The sequence below is a fragment of the Gossypium arboreum genome, chromosome 1 (genome assembly GCF_025698485.1).
Source record: "Gossypium arboreum isolate Shixiya-1 chromosome 1, ASM2569848v2, whole genome shotgun sequence".
NCBI classification, from domain to species: Eukaryota; Viridiplantae; Streptophyta; class Magnoliopsida; order Malvales; family Malvaceae; genus Gossypium; species Gossypium arboreum.
The window spans coordinates 117034670-117055958 of NC_069070.1; the positions used below are offsets into that span (position 1 = coordinate 117034670).

Below are 21289 nucleotides of genomic sequence, written 5' to 3' on the forward strand. Positions count from 1 at the left end.
TGAATTTACCCACTCTTGTTTTATTTTATTTTATTTTCCTTTTCTTTTGGTTTGATTTCAAATTATATATATATATATTAAGCGATAGCACTGAAAATTGCATCCGTAGCTGAAATCATTTCCCTTCCTACATTCACATGTTTTGTGAATATAAAAACAAAAAACATGACGTAATAAAGCAATTCCAATAGTTGCATTAGCAGAAATCACAGTGGTGTGGTCAACAAAAACTGTAAACAGATGGATTTAAAAAAGAAAAAAGAATTAATAATAATAACAATAATAATAATAATAAAGGAAAAGAAGAAGAAGTGGACTTGGATATTCAAAAGCGTGACAAAATGACAAGGTTAAAATGTGTGCGATGTACAACGAGAAAATGGTAAAACTTTAACCTATCCTAATTCTCACAAATGATTCCGCCATTGAGAAACAGTCATTCAGGCATTTCTTCTAATGGCAAACCTAAATAAAAACCAAGAACAATCATACAAGTATAACGGTTCTTTCCTTTTGGGAAAATTAAGATCTAAATAGAGAAGGGCCGCCGATCACGAGGCTATGAAACTACCTCGGTGCCTTCAGTACAAACTATATATATTATATATATAATTCAGAGTTAAATTTTCAAAAATTAATGAAAACTAAAACAAGAGCGAGTAAAGGCTCAGACTCGGGCTCACCTCGATCCCTTTTGTTCCCTTCTTTTTCCGGAGAGCATAAATATGGGATCAAAGTTCACACTAAGAGGGCAGTGATTCTTTTCTCACACGGACTTTTATCTGCAGTAAAGGTAACAAGGTTAAAAAATGGTCAATTTTAGCTAACTGATGCAACGAGCTTACAAACTCACCTAGTCTTGGAACTGCCAAGAGTGAGTTCTAGATCATCTGATCCACATTCTTCATGAATCCTCTCTCCTTCCCATGGCTTTACTAGCCCTGTTGCATTGCTTCCGAATGCAAACTCATCGGAAATAACTTCAGACATTGGAACATCAGCTGTCTGATCTAAACCTGCAGCTATTGCCGGTGAGCATGTCCCGCTTTGCCCGGGAGTCCACATGCGGGAACCCCCACCGGCTAAAACTTCCTCCTTGAAGCCAAAGGGGTTTGAGGAGACAAGGCTGAATGTGGGAGAAGTTGGTCGGCTATGAGGGGTTTGAAGTCCAGAAAACCACTCTGGGTCAGGAACAATTTGACGACCAGGACTAGGGGGAGTTGAAGAAGGCAGGAAAGAATGTTGTTGTGCACTCCAACCTGGAAGGACAGATTGGTCCTCCCAATCATTTTTCATTCGTGGGGTTCGAGCAGTCGGTGAGCTCAATGGAGGGGTGACAGGAGCACTGATGGAACCACCATGAATATAGCTATAGGGACGCTTGGAAGAGGATGCTGATGAGGATGCAGATGAGAGGTTTTTGAGCCATGGGAAAAGAGAATTCACATCACCATTGGGATTAACCACATACGAAGAAGAAGCTGGGCTTGGAAAAGATGATGATGCGGGGCTTGGATTGTAAGAAGCGCGGGGGCTTGGGTGGTAAGATGAACAGGGGCTCACTGTTGCAGATCCACCTACTATATCCATGCGCTCCACAGGCTTGCAACCCTGCAGAAATTAGATATTTATCAGTGCCCTAAATTCCTAGAATCACATGCAGCGATAAAATTACCATAACTGCAAAGTATGCTCAACCCAGGAAATAGGAAATTTAAACAAATAGCATCTCAGAAACCAAAACTCATTCCATCATTTGATTAGACATGTAATTCGAGTTCTTATGAATGTCATTAATTCCACCACACTAGGGCATCATTATATTCACCCCTTCATTTTGCTTTTCCATCAAAATAATCCTATTTTCCATTTTAAAACATTTCATATGTAAACAATATCAGCAAATTTGAGCTTTAGTAATTGTGTCATTTTACACAATGTTATTCCACCAGTTCACATATCAGACATCCAAATCACAATATCTACCCTGAAAACCTCATCTCTCTGCTAAATCCTCAGTTTGCTTAGAAGCAAAAACCCTTGTTTTATGCATGATAAAAACCTCAACTCCCCCTTTAAGCTGCAGTCTTAGACATAGTCATCTGATTCAGAGTTCTAAACAATAGTAGGCCGTACTAATTAAATTAGTTGAGTAATCAAGCTAAGACATCAAAACAAGTAAAAATGGGGTAATAAATTGGCCAAAAGGTGTGATAATTTGTAAATACAGCCAAGCAACCATAAACAAACAAAATAAATAAAAAACATAACATGTGCCAGAATCTATATAAAATCAATTATTTGCGTATAAAAATATTATTATATCTATAAAACCTTAAAGGCTTAAACACAATTATTAAAAAAATACAAACACAAACGGATTGCCAAGTCTGAAGAAAACCCAAATTCTTGTATGAACAACTGAAAATGAAAGTTAGGCAAAGTCGGGAACTGTGCAAACGAGTGACTCTTTGTTACTTAGCAATTAAAAAAGAAAAAAAAAAGAGTATATCAGAGCACACTGTCAATTCACATGGTGCAAAAACTACAGTCACAATCATCAATTTAACAAGGGTAGTTAGGTCTTTTTCCTCGAGATCTATGCAAATTGGGTTTCTTTTTTAAGTGTGATGATCAGTCCCATGTTCTTTCTCATCTGGAATAACTACAAGTTATATGGAATACGGTCATCAAAGAAAGAGAAGAATCTTTCGTTGGTACTTCATGGCTCACGCGTTGGCTAAAGTGAGAGTAAAAAAACACATAATAAAAAGATATTAAAAAAAGAGAGCTGACCAGATCTAAATAAGAGAAGACTAATAAAATGACGCTTCTGCCCTGATCCAGCATACAAAATAACACTAATACCTCAAACAAGAAGAAACATTAAATAAACAAAAGCAGTGAAAAGAATTAAAAAGCAAATTGATGCCGTGTGTATAACACTAACTCCGGTTCGAGCCGTGTATTTTAACCGTTGGCAGCAGATCTTCCTGTTTCTCCGATTTCAATATTAGCCCGCCGGAATCGGCGTATGTTAGCACAACGGGGACACTTCCGTTGATTAACATGTACCGCAAAAAGCGGCACAAATTAGCATACGGACCGCAGTTTTATTGGAATTTTTTGTAATTTTAAAAACTACGATCTTCGTGCTAAAATACGCCAAGACAAATCGATAAAGAGAGAATTCCGAAATAGCAATTTTCCGTTGCCTCGATATTTCAAAAATTACAAGCAAAATAAAACAAGCAATCTTAGAGTTCAAACAAGCTATTAATAAAACGTAAATTTTCAGTGAGATTTCATTTTCAAAAAAAATAATAACCGTTCCATTGGCATTATCTTCTATCTTTTCCCTAAGAAGATTAATCAATAAACTAACAAAGAGCAGAAAAAAAAGGTTCAAGTGATGATAGTAATTTACCTTACGATAAGTAGTTCCATCGGGTTCGACGGTCCAACCGGCCTCGTTACAAAGAGCTTTGAGAACTTCATTGTTATCGCAGTGCTTCGGAAGCTTATAGTTACCGTACATCCGAAGTCCAGCGAAGATCTTCGCTGCTATTGCTCTCCTCCGCCGCTCTCTCCGCTTGTTATTCTCTCGTTCTTTCCATGTCGGTAGCCTCGTCCCCGACGTCATTTCCAATTAAAGGGAAAAAAAGAAGAAGAAGAATCGATGCTAGAATTATTGAATTTATAGAAAAAAATTTTGTCCTATTAAAAGGAAAACAGAAAAAATGAATTTGAGTAAAATTAATCAAAAAATTCAAAGGGAAAGAAAATAAGAATCGTGTGTGTGGAGTTAAAAGCGATGATTTTTTTGCTGCAACGACGCCGTTTCAATCGTGAGCTGATCGGAGAAGGATCTTAAGTTTCGAAATTTTAGATCGGCGACTAGAGATATAAAAAGGCGGCGCTTACAGATGGGTGAATCGGTGGCGAACAGTGAAAGCAGATTTGATAAGATCTAGTTGGAGGTGGAATCGAATCGACGGATTAATGGGTACACCGGGAAACCGGGAATGGTTTTGGGTTGTTAAAGTTGAAAACCCGGGAAGAAAAACAGAAGATGTATGTTTGATAGAAAAAGCTTTGAAATGAAATGAACAAGTGCTTGGAAATTAACATGGATTTGCGAGGTGGTCAGCTAAATCTGTACTTATTGGATATCATCGCCCTTGATCTTTTCTCAATCTACAACTTTGCCACTGATCATTGAAAATTTTGCTAATAATATAAATAATTTAAAATTTGTATCAACATCAACTCAAAAAAGTTATTTTAAAGAAAAAAAAATAGAGGCAGAGGATTTTTTAAGCATTAGTTGAACAAGTCCATAGATATTAATTTGTTGAATAATTATTAAATTTTGGAATTAATTTTTTAAAAATTATTATATTTTAAAGAAAATTTTCAATTAATTTTTATTTTAAGAAAAATGAGGGACAAATTGGAAAAAGTGAAACTGCAGATGATAAAGCAACATGTTAAGCGTTATTGTCTCTCTAACTGCGTGACCAAAGTGTGACGTTTGGAAGCCACGTGTCCAGTATTCTTATAATCGGTTCAGCAACCGTCTTTGTCGTCGATGACTATCCAATAAGAAAAGCAAGATAATAATAATATCACAAGTGTCAAAAGTCCGGCGCACGTGCGAGTTTACTCCCACCGGCCCAACCCAAAAAAATTAATAAATAAACAAAAAGTTATATGACCGATCTCTGTGTCTCCATGTGTGGGCGTCCAGCAAAAGATGATGCGGACTCGGGGGGACCCCTCCCACCTCTGCTCCCTTTCACGTGATCATGCAGTTTAGCGTGACGATAGATAAGGTGGGACCCATCTCCCATTAAATAAAATAAAATAAAAGTATATAACAATATATATATATATATATATAAAATTAGGAATTTTGGTTCATTATTTATTTACGAAAATTATAGCTGAAAATTTTTACTGTTTGCTTATTTATTATATACACTTAAAAATACAGTTTTATTTTTTTATTTATAAAACGTCGTCTTTATTTTTATTTTTATTTATAGATAAAGATGGACTTTTTTTTGGTTTTAATTAAAAGGGATCATTATCACAAATTTAAGATATTTTCAATAAAACTGATTTTTTGTTGACTTGAAATTCAGTTTTGGTTAACCAATAGTGTTTTTGGTCATATTTTTATTTTTATTTTTTCGTACTTTGAAAAGGACAAAAAGGAAAAGATTGGTCAAAAGTCAAATTTATGTTGGTATGTCTTGTGACTTTTATCAGTTTTGTTACCTTGCTTTCTATGTGAGCGTAAATTATAAAATAATAACAAATAATTACAATTATAATTAATTAGTATAAATATAAATGGATTAATAATTGAAATATAAAATTCATGCTGAGAGTAAAACTCAAACCTAAGTTTATAACTTTGATAATTTTAATTTTGATATTAAACTAAAATTTCATCAAAAATCTAAAACGATATTAAATAGACATTACTCTCAGGAAATAGCATATAATTACTTGTTATTTTTAAAAGAATAAAATGTATTAAACAAGTTTCTATTAAAATTTTTATCAATTATACATAAATTTAATTGATATAATAATAAATAAAGTTTCAATATTTATATATTTTATCAATTTAGACTTAATTTAAAAAATCTATTTTCTTAAAAATACAAAATTCAAATATATATATATATATATATATATATATATATATATAAATAAGCAAAACTTGAAAACTTTAAGATGTCATACAAATTAAAATTATGTATAATTGACGAAAAATATTAATGTTACAATTAAATATCTTTAAAAGTTCACTTTTAAAATTGATGGGGATTAAAATATTTTTAAAGAGATAAATTTATTCAATATTAAAATTGAAGAAATCCTTTTATCAATTAAAGCATAAAAGAATAATTTATTGTGCAAATAATTTTTATTTTTCAGATTAAAGTTTTACTTTTCTATCCGAATATTTACTTAAGTAATTAATATAAAAAGTTTTAACTCTACAAATTAATAAGATTTAATATATAACTTCAGTTTTTTTAATAATATTTCAAGACACAATAATATTTCTCGTCTGAAATTTTTAAAATCTAGTAATAGTGCAGTAAATGATTTTTCATATTATTAATTATTTGTCAAGTCAAAGTGAAAAACAGTATGGTTTGATCAATAGATTCAAAGACTAATAATTTACTTGTGACTCATCCTTTATTTTTAAACAAATTAAAATAATTTAAAGTAAAAAAGGGCAATCCAATTGAATTTTAGCAGGGAATCATCTAATTTAATTTTAATCAAAATAAATAATTCAGAGATTAATTGAAGAGATCAAACTCTTAAAACATGTAAGATAAAAATAAATACATGACAGCGATATATATAAACAATGAAGCTATTATGAGAACAACTTTATCACAAACCCTATACCCTAACAAACTGTGATGAAATATAAATATGCCGAAAATCTATTTGGATATTTTAGAAGGTTTAAAATAAATTTTGAAATAAATAGTTGGATACATTTAAAATATGATTCCGACTTAGATTTTAATATTAGTTGAAATAAGATTTGTATAAATATTAATTATTTTATGGTATAATAGTTTGATTCGTATCTGATTTGATCCGAACAACTCTAATGAAATATATATAAATTAAAACTTTTCTACAAGGTAAAAGAAGTTAATTTTTTAATAAAAAAAATTTATCGCGGTCTAGTTATTCGGTGTTCATGGTAATGGATGATGCAAATAATGATATTGTAGATGAGGTGTTTGGGGGTGATTGTTGAGGAGAAAACAGAAAAGGTCTTGGTGGAATTGCTAATGATTGAAGATTGCCTTGTAGCATATCTAGCACTTTCGTCATCGACGGTCGATCTGATGGATTAGTTTGAATGCACCATAAGCTTATTATAATCATCTTCTTAGTTATTTCTTCATCTTCTGCTGTGATTCCTTCAAGATTGAATGCTTCTTGTGGGAGATGTTTGTAAATCCACGAGTGAAAGTTCATTTCACTTGTTAGAGACCCTCCGACATGAACGTTTTCTTTTGCTCCAACCATTTCAAGGACCATCATCCCGTAGCTATAAACATCGGATTTGTAAGAAATGCCTCCAAAGTTTCGACAAAATAGTTCTGGAGCAATGTATCCTATTGTTCCTCGAGCAGTTATCGATGAAAGAATGCTTTCCTTCCGCTCGCATAACTTAGCAAGACCGAAATCCGAAATCTTCGGAACGAAATTTTCGTCTAAAAGAATGTTATGTGGTTTTATGTCCAAATGCAAAATCCTGGTGTTGCATCCTCGATGTAGATATTCTAGTCCTCTAGCAATGCCAACGGCAATTTCAAACAATGTTTTCCGGTTTAGCATACAAATTTTATCCGGCGATCCGTGCTGGTAGATAAACTTATCTAATGATCCATTCGGCATGAATTCATAGAACAAAGCCCTCATCGAATTCTCATAACAAAATCCAAGAAACGTCACCACGTTGACATGAGAAGTTCGACTAATACTCGCCACTTCGTTAATGAATTCCTCTCCATCCTCCCTTGATTCACTCAGGACTTTAACTGCAACAAGACGACCGTTGGGCAACTTGCCTTTGTAGACAGTGCCAAATCCGCCTTCGCCGAGCTTGTCTTTGAACGACTTGGTGATTTTCTTGATGTCTGAATAAGAATATCGCTTTGGAGCAAGCTCTGAACCGTATCTCATGATGAATGCTTCAACCTTTTCAGTGTTCTTACCTATATTCCGCCGTAAATTCATCAGCTTCCCACTTGACAACGATCCTTTCTTAAGCTTCAAGGCAAACACCACAAGGCAAACTACCATAACAGTAACCCCAACCACTGCAAACCCTGTTTTAAAGGAATGTTCAATTTCATAATAGTTTATTTTCATTCTTCCAAATAGAGATATAAAGGAGTCAGTATATTTACCTATGATTAGTTTAATCTTCAAACCAGTACCTTCAGATGACCCTGTAACATTAAATCCAAGAAATTTAGAATTCCACTTTCTGATTCAGGAACTTCTATAAGAAAGTGACCATGCCACAGTAAAAATAGACAATTATGTTAGGATCTATTTTTTTGACACAATATTTAGAACTATTCATAACACTCTCGAATCCATAAATAGGAGAATAATGCAATTCAACGCACTCGAAACCACGTCTTCTTGCATTGACAAGAATACCCATGTCAATCGAGCTAAGTCTGAATCAACCTATGTTTGAAGTTATGTCAAGTTTGACAATTAAAAGGCTAAAATATGTTTATAGATACTTTTATTCTTCACAAATTTAGAATATAATCCATATATTTTATTTTTAAAATTTAATCTCTATTTTTATTTTTCAAAATTTAAGCTCAATTGTTAATACTATTTTTTATTAAATTTTTGGTGTGAAATTTTAAAATTAAAAAAATTACTCACTTGGTAGAAATATAACTAAAAATAACATTTTAATGAATTGAATTTTATAAAATAATTTTAACCGTGTTAATGTTTGACTTAATTTTAAAATCTAAAAATAGAAGGGCTAAATTCTTAAAAATAAAAATACAAAAATTAAATTTTAAATTTATAAAACTACAAAAAAGTTATAAATATTTTAACCTAATTAAAAGGTCAGAATGGGTATTTCAAGAGTAAAGATATAGTTGTTTCTTTGTTGCTTAATATATCAAAAAGCCCTCTAAAATTATTTTATAATCAATTCAACTCTTAATTGAAAATAGCATCCAATTGAGCTCTTAATCAAATATATACAATCAATTAAACCTTTAAAAAATAATTTTCGCCCTAACACTATTAAATTTGATATGTGATAAAATATGATAATTTCCTTTAAAATATCTAAAAATATTCTTTAAAAAATCTAAAATTATATAAAGAACTTATAATGTAAAAAAATAGAATTTTTAAAATTTATAAAATAGTAAAAATATAAAAACTGTTAAAATAATAGGAAATTATTTTTAAAAAATAAAAAGTTAGACTTTCAAAACTTATAAAATTTATTTGAAAAATAATATAAAATTATTAAAATTAGAATTTTCTAAAATTATAATAATTGCAAAAATATTAATTTTTTAGAAAATAATATAAAATTATGAGAAAGTGTCTGCATAGTTTGCTAAGGTGCCATATAAAAATTGACCATCGAGAAAAGAATAAAAATTTAATTAACGTCAGAAGGCTAGAAGTTTAGGTTCTGAGGGTTGACACCATGTTCCCACACAGCACTAATGCTTATATTGATGATATCAGTAAATTGATCAATCATAACATGTTTGCTATAATTTGTTAAATTTTCATAATTTTTATATAAATTTTAATAATTTTCTATTATTTTAGTATATTATAATTTTTACATTTTTAAAATTTTATACTTTTTAAAAAAATTATAATAAAAACACGTGCATTTTTATAATTTTATAATTTTTATGTTTTAGTAATTTTTTATAATTTTTAAAATTCTTTTTAATTTTTTCAAAATTCTAATTTTTTTTAATTTTAAAGATTTCTTTTAATTTTTTTAAACATTTTTAAGGAAATTACCAGATTTTGTCACATGGAGAACTTAACAGTTAGGGGTTACTCAAAATTGATTTTTCAAGTGCCTAATTGATTGTTTATATTTAATTGAGAGTTCAATTGGATGTTATTTTCGATTAAGAGTTCAATTTATTACTAAATTATTAAGATATTAAGCAATTTCCTTGTTCTTGTTTTTTTTAGTTAAATTACACCTAAGATAATTAAATTATTAATACATTTATGTTTTGGTCACTGAACTTCAAAAAGTTACAAGTTAGTCATTGAACTATTCAAAAGTTTTCATTCAAGACTAGGCTATTAAAATTGTTGTTGTATGGCCTTCTTTGTTTGCACCGCCTACACCAATCGAAAGCTCTTCTCCCCTTTCTCTTTTACAGTTTAGTTTTTTTGATGAAACAACTTGAAAAATCAAGAATTTACGAACCAAAATTGATATAGTTTTCTTCTCCAATCTCCGACATTGACCATAAGATCGACTTGGATCTAAAGTTATGTTCTACTCATCAATGAGTACTGATCCACTATACCAATCATCAAATTATCATTTAGAGCTTCCTAACTAGATTTTTATAAAGAAAAATTTAATAGCCTACCTAAATACTTAAATAAAAACTTTCAAAAAAATTTTAAATAATTCTGACAATTTTAAGACAAACTTATTTATTAATAGTGTAGTAACGTTAGGTAGTTTACTTTTTTTCTTTTTCGTATAAAAAGCAACCATGTTACATGTTACTTTAGAATAATAACATATTCGCATTCGTTTGCATTAAAGTTGATGCTTTTCACCTAAGCCATATTTCAAATTGACTGACAGCAGACAACTGATTCAATACTGTGTTTTGATTTTATATTAACATAATCCAAATTCTTCATATTTATGCCCATCAAAAACCACTTCCCAGCAAACAGAATCCATGTGGAGCTCACGATTGTGATATATATCGAAGGGATGGAAGCACCTAGATTTTGATCTCGGTTGAAAAAGCTGCAGGTTTTAGAAAATTTTTCTAGTTTTTTTCCAGGGAAAAAAAGGGTGCTCTCTAAATGCATATATGAAGCAATTAAACCAAGAAATCTGACTCAAAAGAAAATGTGTTTTTTACTGCATACCTGATAGAAGACAAGTTGATGCATCAGTATGATTTGGGCAATAACAAGTGAATTGATTCGAACTCTTATTATACCCACACCTACCACCAGAACCATTGCAGTCTTCACATTTGGAAGCTATATTTGCGTCCCATTTCAATCCAAATCCATTACCAAGTGGCAAAACCAAAGTATCTGGAGTTGGGTTGCTCTTGATTGTCTCAACTGCAGTATAAAAAGCTGGAACAATCACATGGCTATCACAAGCTCTCAACCCATCTTTCACTTCAGTTGAAAGGTTGCCCAAAACAGATGCTATAACATAGTAGTTCACCATATCTGTTCCATTGCTGGTGCTGCAGTTAAACAGACTTGGAAACCCTGAAGATATGTTGGAAATCAAAGGGCAATGGTAATACAATGTTATGTTCTCAAGGTTCCAAGCATAACTCAAAAGGTTGAAGTTCAAGGTGGTATTGAGCAGGGTTTGGGGACAAAGGTTTTGAAGATAATCAGTTCTGGCTACAGTGAAAGCTTGTATATCCATGTTGATTTCGATGACTTTGTAACTTACTGACATGATTGTGATCTGGGTTTCTTCATCTTCCAGGCAAGTTAACTTTAACCCTGGTTGCCCACAGTTCTCAGGCCTGTCACCTCCCCAAAAAGGGTAGCTAACATTTTTTATGTTCCCACAATGGAATTGTTTGCTGCAGACCATATAGTTGTCATTGCTTGAACTTAATAAGGTTGGAACTTGAACTAATAAAAGGATGATGATGATGAAAAAAACCAGGGCTGATGAGGTTGAAGGGATATTAAAGGAAGCCATGTTGTTTGGTAAAAGCACTAGCTTGAGAGAGAATTTGGCAAATATTTTCATCCTAACCAAAAAAGAAAAGGTTACATCAAGAAATTAGAATATTATGAATAAATAATAACATTTTTTGAATGGTTCTGTCCTTTGTTGATATTTTTAAGAGGACAAAATTGAAAGACTTCAGATTGCAGAAAGAAAGGGGTACTATGTAAGAAAAGGAAGTGTCATGGAAACTTGGTTAGCCATTATTGAATCTTATAAAAGTCATGAAAAGTTAGTGAGTGTATATATGTTTCCAACCCAAATAATCGAAAAGGAAAAGTGAGAACTAAGGATATTGTTCAATTGCTTGTATAAAATGGTGCAGCTTTATTAATTTAAGTCAGCAAGGATATTAAGTTCCAAGAACAGTACTGGAAACCAAAGTAAGCCACTTAGTCTCTGCATTCCCCATTTATATATTTATTTCAATCATTAATATTAATGCTTATAATTAATCTAATTACAATTTTCATCTCTTAGATATAAAATTAAATTTAATGTATCTTACATAATTTTGGGTGCATATTTGACATTTTTTTTTTGGTAGATTATGAAGAAAAGATTGGTCATGATTGTATGCCATTTTTTTAAGGTGTATGATATTAATTTTAGTAAAATATGATATTTTATGGGAAAATATTTGATACTAAGGGCTAGTTTGGCAATATTTTTAAAAAGACTTTTAAAAAGTAGTTATGAAAAGTTTGATTTAAAATTTGAGTGTTTAGCGTTGTTGTTAAAAAGTGATTTTGAAAAATAAAATGTCCATTTTAGACATGTTATTATCAAGTAATAAATATGCATTTAAATAATATTTAAATTAATTAATATTATTATAGTTTAGTAAGAATATAAAAAATTATTATAACTTGTTAATCTTTTAATATATGAAATACAAATTTTAAGTATTTTAAGCAATAAATATTAATTATTTATAAAATTTAATTAGAATATATAATTATATTTTAAATATTTAAATGTAACCATTAAATATTTGTAATTAGTATTTTAAAAATATTTTTATTTTTAATTAATGATTTTAACACATTTGTAATTAAGTAGCAAAGACAAAAAAGAAAAAGTACTATGTTATTGTAGGGGTGAAAAAATAATTAAGCACTAAAAGTGCTTTTGGGAGAGAAAAACTAAAAATTTTAGCTTCTGAAAAGAAAAAAAATTCAACAAAAAACAATTTATTTAACATAGATTTTCTTCCAAAAGTGTTTTTTTTAAACACTACAGAATAGACCCTAAGTAGGGTTGAATTGATGACAAGTGTGTATAAAATATAGTACAGAAATTAAAAAGAATATATAAAAGAAATAGGTCACATGATAAATTTATAACTCTAGTTCCGGTAAATTTAACATAATTTGATTGATATAAGGCGATGGAGTTAAGTTATGGGAATGAATAATTTTATTTAAATGAACTACATAGTCGAGTTTGTTGATTAGGTTCAGATCTTTTTAATTTGTAACATTGTTGATGAATTAAATTTTAAAAACTTTCTTCAGATATTTGATTGACAATTATTTATTGTTAATTATTTTGTATTTAAATTACAGTTTAAGATAAAAAATATGATTTGAAGTTGTTTTTGGATTACTATAGTTGACTTATAAATGGAAAGGAATATGTATAACAGTAAGATTCAGATTTGTTCTTATGTACTGTGTAAACCATTCATTCATCATTTCAAAGAAAGCTGCTTTAGCTTGATCACCTCGGCCTTCAGACTCAGGCCTTCTACTACTAGATTCAGCTCGATATCCGGAAGCTTGAGCTGTACTCTCAGCTTCCTCAGGTTTAGTTCTTGCTCGATTGGAAGACATTTACTATAAAAAAAAACACATTTTAAATGGTCAGGAGATATCACACTATCAAATATAAATAATGGCATGTATAGCTAATCTCATATTTGCTACATTAGTCCGAGAACCGGCTAAACTATAGCTCTGATACTAATAAATGTAACACCCCTAACCTGTATCCATCGCCGGAACAGGGTTACAAGATGTTACCGAAGTTTATAGAATAATTACACATAATTTCAAAAATTTTCCTATGTTCATAACAAAACTGTTCACCTAAGTCATAGTCATTAAATTATTTATATCTTGAGCTACAGAACTCCAAATTGAGAACCGCTAATTTTTCCTGAAACTAGACTCACATATCTTCTTACCATAAAATTTTCAAAATTTTTGGTCCAGCCAATAAGTACAGTTTATTCTTTAATTCACCCTTGTTTAACTGTCCAACAGTCCTGACCTCTCTTCACAAAAATTTTATTATCTCTTAGTACAAGATTTGAATGATGTTTTTTGTTTATTTATTTTGAAAATAGACTCATCAAGGATTCTAACCATATAAACTATAACTCATAATTATTTTTGTACAATTTTTAATGATTTTCTCAAATCAGAACAGGAGATTTCAAAATCATTCTGACTATGTTTTACACAAATTCAAATATCTCTTAATATGAAATTCTTTTGCTTACAAAGTTTTCTTTATATGAAACTAGATTCAATAGGTTTTAATTTCATATTTAATTCAACCTCTAATTCAATTTTCACAATTTTTGGTGGATTTTCAAAGTCAAACTACAACTATTATGTAAGACTGTTTTAGTGCAAAATATTTAGATTTTCAAAGGGAGTGATAGGAAATATTGTAGTGAAAGGAAATAAAGGTGTTATCAACTTAGTCATTAATATTTTGTACTAAAATAGTCTTACATAATAGCTATAGTTTGACTTTGAAGATCCACCATAAATTGTGAAAATTGAATTAGAGGTTGAATTAAATATGAAATTAAATTCTATTGAGTCTAGTTTCATATAAAGAAAACTTTGTAAGCAAAAGAATTTTATATTAAGAGATATTTGAATTTGTGTAAAACAGAGTCAAGATGATTTTGAAATCCTCTGTTCTGATTTGAGAAAATCATTAAAAATTGTAAAAAATAAATATGAGTTATAATTTATATGCTTAGAATTATAGAATTAGAGGTGTCATGGGCCGGGCTACCCGGCCCGGCCCGAAGGCCCCCGAGGAAAATGGGAGGGTTCGGGTAAAAATATAGGCCCGAAATATGGGTTTGGGCAAAAAAATGAGGCCCGTTTAGAAAATGGGCCAGGCTCTGGTAAATTTTTTTGGCCCGGGCCCGGCCCGGCCCGAATTATATACTAAATATATATATATTTTATTTTTAATCATATTTATATTCTATTTTTAATTTTAATATAATCAATTTTATTATATTTTTAATTTGTGTATTGTTTTAATATATTTTTATTTATTTCTTGTTTTAATATTTGTTTTAAATGTATTTGATGATTTAATATATTTTAAAATTTTTATTTAATGAAATAAGTTAAAAAATTTAATATGGGCGGGCCGGGCTAAACAATTTTATTTCGGGCTGGGCTTGGATAAAATTTTAGGCCCATATTTCGGTCCGGGTCGGGCTCGGGCCTAGAAAATGGGCCTAATTTTTTTTGTGAGCCCGGCCCGAACCTGGCCCGGCCCAGCCCATGCACACCTCTACTTAGAATCCTTGATGAGTCTATTTTCAAAAGAAATAAACAAAAACATCATTCGAATCTTGTACTAAGAGATAATAAAATTTTTGTGAAGAGGGGTTAGGACTGTTGGACAGTTAAACAAGAGTGAATTTAAAGAATAAATTGTCCTTATTGGCTAGACCAAAAATTCTGAAAATTTTTATGGTAAGAAGATATGTGAGTCTAGTTTCAGAGAAAATTAGCGGTTCTCAATTTGGAGTTCTGTAGCTTAAGATATAAATAATTTAATCACTATGACTCAGGTGGACAGTTTTGTTATGAACATAGGAAAATTTTTGAAATTATGTGTAATTATTCTATAAACTTCGGTAACATCTTGTAACTCTATTCCGGCGACGGATACGGGTTAGGGGTGTTACAATATGTCATATAATCCATGATATATTCTAATACCAAGACTAACATAGTTGATTTCTTATTCACAATTTTGATTTTCTATTTTCTATCTCATTTCCTATTGATTATATTTAGTTCTTTAATATTAGAATAATTAAAACCTCTTCTTTTATGTATTTAATTACAGTTTACCTAGTCATGTTCCCAACTAATTTCTAGTCATGGCAAAATTTTATTCTATTTATTCTATCTCCATTGAATTCAACTTTACTATTAATTTTATTTTATTTTTAGATGTGGAAAATAAAATGGTTGAATATTCTTATTTTCAAGTGGTGTTTTGTTGAGAGTGATAGGACAAAGGAAAATATTTACTTCCAGAAATTAATAAAGAAATCTTTCAACTTCATTCCATGTTCTAAGAAATTTCACTGCCTGTGTTGAATTATTCGAATCAATATTGATTTTCAAAATTATTTTAAAAATATAATTGAGAAAATTTAGAATATATAAAAACAGTACTAATTGTAGAATTTGAAAAATACGATTTAAGAATTATACATATTAATGATTTAAGTTTTAGTGCAATTAATATTGATATTGTTATAAATGTAAGAGGACGTAAGTTTGATTATACTGAAGCACATGATTTTCTTATTTATGGGTTGGAGATGAACTACGAGTAATTCTAAATATTGTATAAAAAAACAGATATAATCAAAATCTATAATAAAATTATTTTAAAAAAAAAAGTAAACATATTAACTCATGCTTACCTAGAAAAGGGGTAACGAGAACCATGGAAAGTTGGACAACCAAGGCATCTTGAATCTATGGACTAAAATGTGGGCAAAATAAGATATTATTATTGAATTAGTTTTGGAGGCATCTACCCTATTGATAAATTTTCAAAGTTAGAAAAATGGATTTAAGTAAAAAAGAAATTAATCAATATAAAATATGTTCGAGGCTTGAATTTTAATATTCATGGCGTTAGTCTAACCTTACTAAATTTGTTTTTAAGTATTGTAATATATTATTTTATTGTATTATATTATGTAATTTAAATCTAACTTAAATCTATAATAATATATTGGAAATCTTATTATACGCCTATGTATGTGAAAATTATAAATTTAAAACACATACTTTTTAAAACGAACATATAATAAATAATAAAATATATGGTTTAAAATAATTAAACGTAATAGTACATGAAATTAACAACATAAATACATCAAATTAACAATATTAAATGCACTACAATTATTTATTATGATGTTGTCATTAATTGTGAGTTAATGTCGAGTTAATTTGTGACATCAATTCAATTAAAAATATTATTAATATATACAACTAATAGAGATAATAAATTTTACATATTAAAATAAAATTTTAGTTGTGTGGTAAATTTAAAGTTTTATAAATTTGATTGGTCCGAGTTCAAATCCTATCTTATACATATTTTTATTGATTTTTTAAAATAAAAGATTAAAATGCCCTTGAAAATTATAACTTACTTACCAAAGAGCATTTTCGTAATTTTCCGACTGAGATGGTAATCGGTTGAGGGTAACACTAACTCAATAAAACACTTAACAAATAATATAGATAATACTATAATATTAATATAAAAATATGTTTCATTGTTCATCTTTAAAATTTTAATTAAAATATTAAATAATAAGATTAAATTAGTATAAATTAAACATTTTCTTTAATATGGTAGGATTGTGTTAATCATTTGCAAATATTAAAGGACTTGAGTAAAAATTGAAGCTCATATATCGAAGTAAGCTAAACTTGAACAAATATTGATTGTTTTACCATACAATGGTTCATTCCGAACCTGATCTTATTGATAAACAACTCGAACGAAATATACATTAAAACTTTTCTATTAGGTAAAAGAGGCTAAATGTTTTTAAAAAGTAAAAAAGAAAATACTTTCTAAAATCTTAATTCGTTTGTGAAGTCAAAAATTTTACTGCAGCCTTATTATTCGATATTCATGGTAATGGAAGATGCAAAAAATGATATTGCCGACAAGGAGTTTGGGGGCGATCGTTGAGGAGAAAACAAGAAAGGTCTTGGTGGAATTGCTAGTGATTGAAGGTTTCCTTGTAACATTTCTAGCACTTTAGTCATTGATGGTCGGTCTGATGGATTAGTTTGAATGCACCATAAGCTCACTATAATCATCTTCCTAGTTATTTCTTCATCTTCCACCGTAATTCCTTCAAGATTGAATGCTTCTTGTTCGAGATGTTCGTAAATCCATGAAGGGAAGTTCATTTCACTTGTTAGAGACCCTCCGACATGAATGTTTTCCTTCGCTCCGACCATTTCAAGAACCATCATCCCATAGCTATAAACATCGGATTTGTAAGAAACGCCTCCGAAGTTTCGACAAAATAGTTCTGGAGCAATATATCCTATCGTTCCTCGTGCGGTTATCGACGAAAGAATGCTTCCCTTCCGCTCACATAACTTTGCAAGACCAAAATCCGAAATCTTGGGAACAAAGTTTTCGTCTAAAAGGATGTTATGAGGTTTTATGTCTAAGTGCAAAATTCTCGTGTTACATCCTCGATGTAGATATTCCAACCCTCGTGCAACGCCGACAGCTATTTCAAACATTGTTTTCCGGGTCAGTATACAACTTTTATCTGGTGATCTGTGGTGGTAGATGTACTTATCCAGCGATCCATTCGGCATGAACTCATATAACAAAGCTCTTATCGAACTCTCATAACAAAATCCAAGAAACGTCACTACGTTAACATGAGAAGTTCGACTAATACTCGCCACTTCGTTAATGAATTCCTCTCCATCTTCCCTAGATTCACTCAAGACTTTAACTGCAACAAGACGTCCACCCGGTAGCTTACCTTTGTAGACACTGCCGAATCCGCCTTCGCCAAGCTTGTCTTTGAACGACTTGGTGATTTTCTTGATGTCCGAATAAGAATACCGCTTCGGAGCAAGATCTGAACCATATCTCATGATGAATGCCTCAATCCTTTCACTGTTCTTCCTTTTATTTCGCTGCAAATTCTTCAGCATTCCACTTGACAACGATCCTTTCTTAAGCCTCAAGGCAAACACCATCAAGCAAACTACCATAACAGTGGCCCCTACCACTGTAAACCCTGTTTTAAATGAAAGGTCAATTTTCTTTAGTCAGAAATATTAGTTGATTTTTCATTCTTATAAACACAGATATAAGAATGTGTTTATTACCTATGATTAGCTTAATCTTCAAACTGGTACCTGCAGACGACCCTGGAACATAAAATAGACAATCATGTTACCTAGACGTACATTTTTCTTAAATTATTCGTGTTTTATATTCATATCTGATATGTATTTGGATTTAAAGAAAAAATTTAATAAAAAATGAAATGTAATTTGCAAATACTATGTTCTAAATTTTAGAATTTTATTATCCATAAGTGCCAGCAAAGTTGGGGGGGGGGGTTTAGCAGTAAAGATATAGCTGTTTCTTTGGCTATATTTCCTTGTTCCTGCTGAAAAGCAAGCATGTTACTTTAGAATAATAACATATGTTCAAATTTGTCAGCTTTAAAGTTGATGCCTTTCACCTAAAGTATATTTCATATGCAGACAGCTGATTCAACACTTTTTTTTTTCTTTTGAATTCTTTAATTTATGCTACCAAGCATTGGGAATCCATGTAGAGCTCACAACTTTAATATATCAAAGGGATGGAAGCACCTAGATTTTAAGACCTCACATGGTTGAAAAAGTCGCTGGTTTTAGAAAATTTTTTATATAGTGCTCTCTAAATGCATATATGAAGCAGTTAAACCAAGAAACCTGATTAATTTGATCCAAAAACTCTAATTACTCCAAAGAAAATGTGTTTTTACTGCATACCTGATAGAAGACAAGTTGATGCATCAGTATGATTTGGGCAATAACAAGTGAACTGATTCAAACTGTTATTATACCCACACCTACCCCCAGAATCATTGCAGTCTTCACATTTGGAAGCTATATTTGCATCCCATTTCAATCCAAATCCATTACCAAGAGGCAAAACCAAAGTATCTGGAGTTGGGTTTCTCTTGATTGTCTCAACTGCAGTATAAAAAGCTGGAACAATCACATGGCTATCACAAGATCTCAACCCATCTTTCACTTCAGTTGACAGGTTGCCCAGAACAGATGCTATAACATAGTAATTCACCATATCTGTTCCATTGCTGGTGCTGCAGTTAAACAGACTTGGAAACCCTGAGGATATGTTGGAAATCAAAGGGCAGTGGTAATACAATGTTATGTTCTCAAGGTTCCAAGCATAACTCAAAAGGTTGAAGTTCAAGGTGGTATTGAGCAGGGTTCGGGGACAAAGGGATTGAAGATAATCAATTCTTGCAACAGTGAAAGCTTGTAAATTGATGTTGATCTCAATGACTTTGTAACTTACAGACATGATTGTAATCTCGGTTTCTTCATCTTCCAGGCAAGTTAACTTCAACCCTGGTTGACCACAATACTCAGGCCTGTCACCTCCCCAAAAAGGGTAGCTAACATTTTTTATCTTCCCACAATGGAACTGTTTGCTGCAGCCCAAATAGTGTTCATTGCTTGAACTTAACAACGGTGGAACTTGAACTGACAAAAGGATAATGGTGAAGAAAACCAGGGGAAGACATGAAGTTGCAGATAGAAAGAGAGGCATGTTTGTTTGGTAAAAAGTTTTTACATGTAAATGAAGTGAAAAACTAACATTGGGAAGTGGAAGAAAGGATACAGTGAATGTGATGAAGAAAGGTTTTTATGATTAAAGGAAGTGATTAATGATTCTAATAACTTGGGAGCAGTAAAAAGAAAGTTTTCCCCCATTTTTTTTTTTTTTTAATCATTGATAGTCTGAATGTGTGAAAAACATTCTTAATGGGATTGTGGTTGGTATTTAATGATGCTGGGTCCTGGGGAGGTGACCATTAAAGAAACAAGAAAGGAATTCAGCCATTGCTTCCTTTGTTCTATGTAATATATGATTTCCTTTTTTAACAAACAATTAATTTTTTTAGAATTTGTGATTTCTTTTATAACATATTTTTAAAAATTTAAATGTAATACACACTCTGATCGGATCGATAATTATTGATTTAATATATATATATATATAAAGATAAATTTAAGCGGCAGACAAAGATGTTGGTTCCCAAAGAATAAAAAATTCCAGTTCAATCCTCTTGTAAATAATAAAATTACAAATTTATATACAATGAAATTGTATTTGAACCCTCTAAAATAATCATTTTAGTCCTTAAAATGAAAAAGAATTATAAATTATAAATAATAAAATTATGTTTTAAGATTATGTTATTATCTCTATCTATATAATATAGCCCATATATATATATGTATATATATAATATTTCATCAGTTTTGTTTACAAATCTTGTGCCATTGTAAGTAACTGGACTGCTTTAATCTTAAAATCTGAGTCTAAATACAATTGCCAAAACTAGGTGCTTGCTTAAACCCAATTTTTTTTTTCAAGTCAAAAGGCAATCGAATAATATCTCTAATTTTCTATTTAATTATTGAATCGATATTCTATTATAATAAAATATTTAAAAATAACAGGTTTTTTTGGTTTTATATATATTTTTTATTGTACACTATATCGAACAGGAAACCCATAACCAGGTCATATCTATGCTAAATAGAAGCAGCAGAGTGATACACATTATATTATATATAATATTCCACTGACTGACCCCATTCCCTAGTTGCTATCACATCCAATTTGATATTTGCAATTAAACTGAGA

General features: G+C 30.4%; 3 protein-coding genes across 5 annotated transcripts; all 3 read right to left on the reverse strand.

Moving 5' to 3' along the window:
• Window positions 1-324: 324 nt before the first annotated feature.
• Window positions 325-4225, reverse strand: LOC108483461 (BES1/BZR1 homolog protein 4-like). 3 transcript variants are annotated; one of them, XM_053031012.1, is made up of 4 exons: window positions 3428-4220; window positions 854-1611; window positions 684-782; window positions 325-465 (listed from the first exon to the last, which is right to left on the reverse strand). In XM_053031012.1, exons 1-3 carry the CDS (start codon window positions 3641-3643, stop codon window positions 779-781), a joined length of 978 nt encoding a protein of 325 aa, XP_052886972.1. In that variant the 5' UTR covers window positions 3644-4220; the 3' UTR covers window positions 325-465; window positions 684-778. The 3 variants fall into 3 exon arrangements, with proteins under 3 accessions (XP_052886972.1, XP_052886970.1, XP_017642363.1); XM_053031010.1 differs by having other exon boundaries at window positions 325-591; XM_017786874.2 differs by lacking the exons at window positions 325-465; window positions 684-782 and having other exon boundaries at window positions 850-1611; window positions 3428-4225.
• A 2408-nt stretch (window positions 4226-6633) lies between these two features.
• LOC108481246 (LEAF RUST 10 DISEASE-RESISTANCE LOCUS RECEPTOR-LIKE PROTEIN KINASE-like 2.1) lies at window positions 6634-11691 on the reverse strand. Its single transcript, XM_017784405.2, has 3 exons — window positions 10708-11691; window positions 7968-8009; window positions 6634-7886 (listed from the first exon to the last, which is right to left on the reverse strand). Exons 1-3 carry the CDS (start codon window positions 11567-11569, stop codon window positions 6733-6735), a joined length of 2058 nt encoding a protein of 685 aa, XP_017639894.2. The 5' UTR covers window positions 11570-11691; the 3' UTR covers window positions 6634-6732.
• A 5604-nt stretch (window positions 11692-17295) lies between these two features.
• Window positions 17296-20407, reverse strand: LOC108481046 (LEAF RUST 10 DISEASE-RESISTANCE LOCUS RECEPTOR-LIKE PROTEIN KINASE-like 2.1). The gene is made up of 3 exons (XM_017784220.2): window positions 19378-20407; window positions 18721-18762; window positions 17296-18629 (listed from the first exon to the last, which is right to left on the reverse strand). The coding sequence occupies exons 1-3, from the start codon at window positions 20183-20185 to the stop codon at window positions 17476-17478; spliced, it is 2004 nt and encodes a 667-aa protein (XP_017639709.1). The 5' UTR covers window positions 20186-20407; the 3' UTR covers window positions 17296-17475.
• Window positions 20408-21289: the final 882 nt, after the last annotated feature.

Bases quoted from the DNA above. Each gene is read 5' to 3' on its own strand.
- LOC108483461 (XM_053031012.1), bottom strand. From the start codon at position 3,643: ATGACGTCGGGGACGAGGCTACCGACATGGAAAGAACGAGAGAATAAC. The intron at 1,612-3,427 runs GTAAATTACTAT...TAATTTCTGCAG, and splicing joins ATGGAACTACTTATCGTAAG to GGTTGCAAGCCTGTGGAGCG.
- LOC108481246 (XM_017784405.2), bottom strand. From the start codon at position 11,569: ATGAAAATATTTGCCAAATTCTCTCTCAAGCTAGTGCTTTTACCAAAC. The intron at 8,010-10,707 runs GTATGCAGTAAA...TTAATGTTACAG, and splicing joins ATCAACTTGTCTTCTATCAG to GGTCATCTGAAGGTACTGGT. The intron at 7,887-7,967 runs GTAAATATACTG...CCTTTAAAACAG, and splicing joins GAAGATTAAACTAATCATAG to GGTTTGCAGTGGTTGGGGTT.
- LOC108481046 (XM_017784220.2), bottom strand. From the start codon at position 20,185: ATGCCTCTCTTTCTATCTGCAACTTCATGTCTTCCCCTGGTTTTCTTC. The intron at 18,763-19,377 runs GTATGCAGTAAA...TTTATGTTCCAG, and splicing joins ATCAACTTGTCTTCTATCAG to GGTCGTCTGCAGGTACCAGT. The intron at 18,630-18,720 runs GTAATAAACACA...CATTTAAAACAG, and splicing joins GAAGATTAAGCTAATCATAG to GGTTTACAGTGGTAGGGGCC.